The sequence below is a fragment of the Pagrus pagrus genome, assembly GCF_965226575.1.
Source record: "Pagrus pagrus genome assembly, chromosome: 5".
In the NCBI taxonomy this organism is placed as follows: domain Eukaryota; kingdom Metazoa; phylum Chordata; class Actinopteri; order Spariformes; family Sparidae; genus Pagrus; species Pagrus pagrus.
This window is the reverse complement of record NC_140189.1, coordinates 15,506,501-15,515,293: the sequence shown is the minus strand read 5'-3', so window position 1 is coordinate 15,515,293 and position 8,793 is coordinate 15,506,501. Positions and strand designations below refer to the sequence as shown.

General features: G+C 42.7%; 1 protein-coding gene across 1 annotated transcript in view; it reads left to right on the top strand.

Annotated features, from left to right (window-relative positions):
* The first annotated feature begins 397 nt into the window (after positions 1-397).
* The window catches only part of gpc4 (glypican 4), a 32,687-nt gene continuing 24,291 nt past the window's right edge, over positions 398-8,793 (top strand). Inside the window, exon 1 of the mRNA XM_084352263.1 lies at positions 398-1,295. Coding sequence (XP_084208389.1) covers positions 1,139-1,295 — 157 coding nt within the window. The 5' untranslated portion in view covers positions 398-1,138. The remainder of the gene's footprint in view (positions 1,296-8,793) is intronic.

Genomic DNA, 8,793 nt, shown 5'->3' with positions numbered 1-8,793 from the left:
CTATACTTCTCATCATGGACATCCTTTAATTACATAATAAAGCTGTTTTCGACATAACGGTTTGTGACTCTCAGATAGTCGTCATGGTGTTTCCATCAAGCCCACAGCAAAACACTTTATCATCACTAATTATTTCATGTTAGGACAGTGCGAGAAGTCTGCTTAGTTCAAAGGATTTCTTATCTGTGCTTTTATCTCCACACTGACTGTAAAGACAGATAAGACAGTCCTCTCAGATCCAGGTCACAGGGAGGTCTGCAATGAAGACGATTTGTGATTTTAAGGACTTTCGGTCATCTAATGTTTATTTTTCCTTATGTCATGTGGGCCAATAATAAGTCACAGTGTAGCTCCACCCTCAGCTCCAGTCCTGATTTTCAACACTGGTTACCACAAGTCTAGACATTATAGAAAGACAGAGAGAGAGAGAGCAAAGTCTGAAGTCCCTGCTCCGTGCTCCACCCCTGGTGTTCCTGGTTTCCAGGTCTTTGTCCCCGGAACTTGCACTCGCTCCTGGCCGTCCACTAGGGTTTTCTGCTCGCATCTGGATCCCAGTACGACCAGCATACAGCCCAGCGTCCTCTCCTACAGAAACCACGGCCTCCGCAAGTTTTGGGAAGAAAGCAAGAAAAGAAAGAAAGGAAGAAAGAAGAAAAAACACCTCCCCGGCTCCCTTCCTCCGTGTTGCTCTCCTGTCGTGATTTACACTTTCGTCGAGGCTGTGAAGCAGTCGTGTGATTCTCAGATTGTTGCCTGCAGTTTAAAAAAAAAAAAAAGTTTTTACGTGTTTTAAAACAGTTTTTTCGTTTCGTCTTCGTGTTTTTTTCGATTGAGTCTGGAGCTCGACATTTATCGCACATGCCCAGAGTTAAAACGGACGGCTTTTGAGAGTTTCTGGGGCTGTTTTCGGTGTTTCCCCCCCTCCCTCAGTAGTTTCATAGGTGGCCTGAGAGCTGCTGTGAATGAAGTATCTGTTGAGCTGAAGAAACCAGCGCGTCTCCATGAGGAAGCTCAGCGTAGGAGTCGCTCAAACTTTGTCCTAGCTTACACACACCTGAGCGACTAGATATCTGCCTTTTCTTCTTTTTTGTTTTTTGACTTTTTGCGCTGATAGCTTCTTGTTTTTAAGTGACACAAAATGAAGACGCTGTTGGTGCTGTGTGTGGTGTGCACGCTGGTTGTGTTGTCGGTGTCGGGCACCGCGGAGCAAAAGTTGAAAAACTGCAACGAAGTTCGTGCCGCTTACAGCTCCAAGGGCTTCAACGTGAACGATGTCCCCAACAAAGGAGTCAATGGTGAGTCATTATAATTTGCTTTTAGGGACTTTTTTAAACTTTAAGTACTGTAGTCCAGAGCGGTGCTTCCCAAAGTGGGGGCTGAGGACCCCCGCGGGTCTTGTAGGGGTCCCGGTGGTCCTGAAGCTAACGAGAAGTTTTCAAGCTAGCAGCGTTAGCATGAAGTCTGACCGGTTAAAGGTCAGCAAACCTGCTCCCAGGTCTGTGCTCGCCCATTGTTGGCTCCTCCAACAGAGACAGCCAGCTCCTCTAACTCATAACTCACTTTAAAACATTTTCCAGATGGTTTTCTTGAAGACGAAATCTTCTCAAATGTAATAAAGTTTGGGGGTCGTTGACATGAAAAAGTATAGAGGACCAGACAACAAACAGTAAAACTGTCACTTTTGTGAATGGGCATTTTGTGCTTCTGTCAAAGTCCATGTTGAAACATGGTTAATGATGCAGACATTGTACCTTTTCGTGTGTTAAAAGTAACAGACCATTGTTAAGTTTTGGGGGAAGGCAGTTGTGAAACATTTGGGGATGAATTGTTCAGGCAAACGTGCGACTGGAAACCCTCCACCGCTCCACAGGGAAAATATAGTCCTCATTTAGGAAATACTTGTAGGTGATTCATAACAATAAAGAGGTATAATCAACACACAAGCTCTGCTCCCCACTGAAAGAAGCCAGGCCTGTGTTTATATCCAGGCTTCCTTAATAGAGACTCCTATGGCTGTGAAGTGCAGGCAGCCTGCAGTGATTTAGTAAACACTCCTGTGTGTTTAGTGAACAAGACTTGTGGATGTTTTTCCCCTCTCTGGTTTAGTCTGATTTTTGTGGTTTTAACATTTTCTGTGTAGGCACATGTTGTACTTCTTCCTCAAGTCTAAACTGTAGTCAGGATTCAATGCACCAATGAGGACAGCTGGGCAATAAATGGGAGCTGCTATGTTAATAGTCAGTCGGAGGTGAGAAGGCAAATCAATTTAGCTAATCATGAGTTAAACCCAAGTGATGGAAACTTACGTAGGGGTGGGTACGGGGCTTTTACGGTGGAGTCTTGAGGGGAGCAGAGGGTAGGGGGGTTGGGGTTTGAAATTCCACTGTGCCCTGCATACTTTAAATCCCTCCCTTCTCTCATTTCCTTTTCATTTTATGGTGGTTAAAATGAATATGCACACATATATTCAAACCCCTAACTTCAGCCCGGTTTGGTCGCCAGTTTTGCAGCGGCTTTAGCATGATGTTCATGTTTTAGAAGTAGGTCGTCCAGGCATGGCCACTGTCATGTTGGGGTCTTGTTTCCCTTTTTTTTAAAAGTAATTTCCTAATGCGTGCTTATTTCAGTGGACTTAATAATTAGATTCTGTCCGTTTAACCACGTTTTTTCTATGTTGGCGACTTGTTCACAGCATTATCTCATCTGACAAGGGTGACCAATTTGTATGTGTCCTCTTTATTGTGCTGATGTCCTTTTATGAGTTTACTTTGCATATTAAGAGGATGTTCAGACTGTCTTTTTCTGTTGAGGCCATGTCAGCTCATTAGAATTTGAGTTGTACATAACTGTCAAAGAAGCCGAGAATGTATTATTTTCCCTGCATTTCACACAAGTCTATAGGCCCTTTTGTTTTCTGCCTGTATGTCTTTGTGATGCTAAATGTCATTGAGAGTACCCCAACATGTCTGCATTGGTCAGATTTAATTGTCTTGCATCTCTGGGTTTTGAAAGAAGCATCTGAATGAAGGCAGTTTTATTGTGCAGGTTTGTGTGCTACACACACGTGCCTTTTCCTTACAATAGATTCCCGGTGTATGTCTGGGCCTTTAGGCAGGGCCAACCTCAATGAGCAGCTCTTTGTCATTGAAAGAGACTGAGATAATTGATCCATAGAAAGCAACAAGGTCTACTGTCATTAAAGAGGGTTTGGGGGGGTTGTCTCTAGAAAGCAAAGAGCAGATACAGAATCCCCCGCGCTCTTGAAATGTTTCATGTTGCTGGGGAGAAATGGCTCCAGATGTGCAGTCTGATTGCACGCCTTTTTTCCATTCACAAACTTAAAACATTATGTTCACCCAAAAATGAAAAATCACTCGTTATCTACTCGCCCTCATGCCGATGGAAAGTTGGGAAAAGTTTCGTAGTCCACAAAACATTTGGGGAACTTAGTAGCCAAACAACGTTACGGCATTCTCCTGTGAATGGGCACAACTGATTGTTGCCCAAATTGATTCAAAAAGACATTATTTGCACCCTTTCTTGAACTGAAATTGTTAGCGTGCATCCCGTCTGAAGTGGGTGCACAAGCTCAATCCAGCATCTGGGATGTAAGTAACATCTACGCAGATCAATTTTGGAAACTCAGTGCTTCTGGAGACTGGAGCCATTTTATGTTTATTTTTTTTGGTTATTTTTGTTTATTAAGTTCTAAAACAAGTCCCCATCTACTTCAGTTGATAAGGAGAATGCTGAAACACTGTTTTGCTGTAAAGCTCCAGAAATATTTTGTGGACTACAAAACTCCCAACTTTCCGTCGGTATGGGGGTGAGTTGATGGTTTTATTTTAGGGTGAACCGTTAATTCTTTCCTTTTCGTAACAGTCTTTGTTTCAATGTATCTGGGTGTGCAGTTGCTAAAGGTTTAGAGCGGTTATTACTTGCATATGTATATCATAATCTTAGTTTCAGCAGTCAACAATCAAAGAAGCGGTTCACTGGAAAAGTTTGTTTCACTTTTAACATCTGCAGAAGTTGAAACAGCCGTTATCTGATTCAAAGGTTGCAGTAAAATAATTTTGTTCCACATTATACTAGTGGTTGTGATCAGAATATTTCTCCCAAAATAATGGGCTTTTTTTACTTTAACCATAACTGTGCAGTTATGCTACAGGGAAGACATACTTTTGAAATTATACAGTATCGTTGCCAGTTGTCACAGAAGTCGTTCTTGAACTGTGTGCCTCCTTTGATACATGCATCATAAATCAGATTGGAGGAATATGACTCTTATTGGAGACACGGGATTCGAAACTTGCCTTTTATAACCACAAACATCTTGTGTTGTTGTTGTTGGCGGCACAGAGATAAAGATGTTTTTTACCATTCAAATTACCGACAGGCCCAGCTGAAGCCAGACTTGAGATTCAATAAAGATGTTTTAGTGTAAAACTGAAATGGAAACCCTGATTGCTCTGCATAGACAGAATTAAGAGATACAGAGCAACAGCAGGCTCAGTTGGTAAATTCCTTGTTGATCCCATGGTATCAATCTTTAACCACTCACGTGGAAGTGGTTCAAGACCTCATTTCCAAGTTTCTTGTCTGCTGGAAGAAGATTTGTTTAGGGCCTGTGGTTAAAATACCTCACTTAACTGGGAAAATAAATGACGCCCTAATGATGACGGATAAATAATGTCAGTAATCATACTGAGAGTAAATGGTGGTTTTACTGTCAGAACTGATCTGCTGATAGTTGGGGGTGTTTGTTTTCCTTAACACTTGTATTTGATAGTGTGATAGATGTTTAAAGATATCTGCTAAGTGCTGTTGCATGGTTGTAACATGGAAGCAGCTCTTAAAGCTCAGCCTGAAAGCAGAGCAGTTAACACTGACCAGATTGGCATCTGCCATGTCAAAGGCTACTCATCAACGCAAGGCTGGACGCTGCGCTACCCTTTTTTCAGCTCTTCAAGCTAAATCTGTTTTGGTTTACTCTGGCAGTCAGGCTTGATGTCATGCTTCAGGTATGGGACAATAGCAGAGATCAAAGAGAAGAGGGTCGTTTTCCCTCCCTTCAGCACGAGGAACATCTCCTGCTCATAATCAGTTCAGTGCATTATGACTGAAACTCAAAGCGTGCATGACCTCAGCACATTGGCGTCTCTGTAAGCATGAGACATTCTGCAGTCTCGCATTGTGAGTTCTCCTTCCCTCTTAGCTGGTGGCTGCTCACCCTGCATCATTAAGGTTTGGGAAATAACAGGTTGTGTTATTGCTGTGACATTCAGCAGATAAGATAAGAGTAGGGAACTGGGGCACACTCAGTGTGCTGGAGTTTTTATAGCTCAAAGACCAATATTTGAGTGGCTCTGCTGCAGAACTGTGGACCGGTATTTTAACACCTCTAATAATTAACTAATAAACTACCTGCCAAGTGTCTTACTGGCATCTCAAGGTCAGACCCATAAAACTCCAACGGCCCTCTTTGTTTTATGTGAAACACTTTGCAAGTCTTATCATCAAGAATCACTTCAGTGCCGCCCTTTAGCTATGAAATTTAATCTACAGCTATTTTAAAAATTGGTTGTAGAAAATATTTTGTGCATTACTTCTTATATTTTGTGATTATTCACCCTGATCAATGTTTTACACACCCCACTCCTCCCTGCTCTTGCAGTCTGGGAGGTCAGAAGTCTAAAAGACACTGCTTACTTACAGATGCAACAAAGTTTCTGTTGTAGCTGATATTGAATCTCAAATCCATCTTAAAGTGATGAATTTCCAAGAAAAAGTGTTTTTTAAGGTATTGCTCATAGATAACAGAGGGTCTTTGTGTAGTCACATGAAGTCGAGATGTTGAGGTTGATCTTTGCCAACAGGCAATTTTATGTAAGAGAATGTTTCTTGAGGGCATATTATGTATTGCAAAAGGTCAAACAAATACAAGATAGAGCTGATTATGTGAAGTTTTAGAGTTGTTTTTCTTTTTCTTTTTCTTTTTTATAAAAAAAAAGGCAGCCTATTTCATTTAGCTGTTGTATTTCATTTTACGGTGTACATTCAACACACACTTTTTTCCATGGCAGATTAAATTCAGTAAAACTATGTAGAAACACATTTATTTTACTTCCAAGACCAAAAATCACAACTGTGGGCTACATCTTTCAACAGATGCAGCGCCTTGAAATGCCCCTTTTGTCCTCCCTTGTTATCTCTTAATTAGTACATGAAAGAAGAACAACGTTTTGAGCCCAAACTGGTTTTTCATCAGGCAGAGAAGGATCAAACAGATTCAGGTGTGCCATTTTAGAAACTGTCTTAGTCCCACCCATAGGTGTGGTTACAAACAACGGTAAATTCACACATGCAGGCCTGACTGATGGTAATAATAAGTAATTACTCACAGTGCATCAAAACTACACTTAAGATTAGGCTTGGTATGCATGAAAAGTCATTTAAAACCATCACAGTAGTAGCAAATGGATCAGTCTTGAATCAGTGGTAACAAGATGAGCTAGCCTAGTTTTATACAGTGGTTTTGGATAAATACTGTTACAGCTTCACACAGTCATGTTGAAATCTGGACTAAATAAAAAATCCATCTCAGCACATCATCATTTTGTCCCCTGAGGAATAAGTTGCACAAACATTAATATTAATGGTTGATGGCAAAGAAAATGTGTGTGGGTCGAGATTAAATAAACACCCTGCATTAAGGCCAAGTCATGAACTGTAATCTCCGATAACATTCCTGAGCGATGGGATCGACTGTTGTAGCTTCTTAGTCTGAAAACACTTCTCCTCACATGCCTTATATGCCTCTTGTGTCAACAGGTGTTGAAATTAAAATGAAAGCTTTTCTGTGTTTTGACATGCCAATAATATCAGTAGAATCTAAAATGGGAAAACACAAGCATCTCAGCCTTCATTGCTGACCTCCGCTTGTGTTTTGCCTGCATCAGGTTACAAGAGGATGTAAGGGGCAGGGCTCCTCGACAGTAATGAACAGAATATTTTGAACTTTAAGGGCAGTATATGTGTGTGATGATTGATGCTGATCAATAAATACTTTGTGAGCATTCGGTTGCAGTTAGCTTGCAGTTAAAAGCAGTGATAATGTGATAGTTCCTGTTGCTCTCTGCCCTATATATGTGACATCCCGCCCTAACTGTTTGGCGAGCCTTCAGGATAATTGAGTTTAGGTATCATGAGGCTGAGGTCTTGTGAACCCAGGGGGAGCCTGTCTTCCACTTGTAGCATCCAGATGGGGGCCAGAGGAGGGAGGGAGGGCGGCTGCACGTGCCTGCCAGCTCTGTGGTATCTCACCGCTCTTATCAGCTTCCTGCGGTCGCAGCGTGGCATCTCTGAGATCAGGGGTGCTCGTGGTGTCCTGTTCTGCTCTGCCAGCAACAGCTGCCTTATCGTCAGCTCCAAAACAAATTATCTTATCACGGCAAACGAAAAAATTTAGGCTGTGAATGGAAGAAGTTGAAGAATGGTGCCAGAACTACCTGAATTTTCTTGTTGCATGGATCCAATCCAGTCGATGAAATGATTTTGTAATTCAACACCTCTTATTTGGTGTTTGCTTTCCTCTTCAACATGTAGGACTGTGGAAGCTTAAGTTTCCCCCTTACACTCATTTAGTATGCTCCAAGTGTAGCGTCAATTCAATAGCAGTGTGTCGACTGAGTGTCCGTAATTCCATCTCTCTGCATCCTTTGCTTTGCCCCCCCAAATAGCCAAGTGAGCGACAGATCAGTGGGGGGTGGATGCTGTGTGTGGGAACAATTGAGCACCCCCTTTTAGGCTGGCCTGCCTCCCCCCTCCTCACCACATTCCAGACCGGACCACCAAGACCCGCACATAGGGAGCCCTGGAGCTGGGAACACACGGCAACAAAGAGAGCACAGGAGGGACTGACTGAGGCGTACAGAGAGAGAGGGGGGATTTGACTGACAGGAAAGGGTTTTTTACCAGTCCAACTGAATATCCAGGAGACTGGTGGGTCAGGCAGGAGCCAGAGACTGACTGTGTGTGTGTGTGTGTGTGTGTGTGTGTGTGTGTGACACAGGCTTAGGGAATCTGGGGAGGTAACTGGGAGCATGCATGCACTCTGACTCATCTTCGCTCAGTCATACAGGCATGTACACAGAGCCTGCTCCTCTGTGAGCACACGCGTCTGTCAAACCAAATAAAGGGTTTTAACACAGGGGCTCACAGTACTTTTTATTTTACCATGAGTGGACACAGTTAAACATGACTATTATTTGATGGATCTGTGTGGGTCCTTGTCTGATGCAAACTGTGAGAAATCCCGATCTGGCTTTGTGGTTTTCTGCACTTTGAGATGAGGGGAGCAGCCCCTGAAACTCGTTGTTAACACGTCCTGTTTGCACACAGTTAAAGTCGCCTTTTCCCCCCGCCTGTCCCGACTGACATATCAGTTCATTTTCTGCTCTCCCTGCTCGCTCTTAAGCAGCTCCTTTGGGAGGGAGGTTTTGTTTCATTCCTAATCTTTCCGTCTTCATCCCTGGGTGTTTTTTTCTTTTCCTCTTTTTTTTTTTCACTGTCAAAAGTGGTTTACTGGTATTTTGGTGCCCTGCTCCACTCAGCCCTACCTGTCATCTACCTGTAATGTCTTTTAAACCTTTGCCATTTTCTCTGTGCACAAGGGCTTTCACCTGTCTTGTTAACACACATCTCTTCATGGGTTTTTTATCAAGTCCAAAAGTTAGGAGGCACCAACCCTTTTTCACCTCTGACACCAAGTACACAAGAGTATTTAAGTAC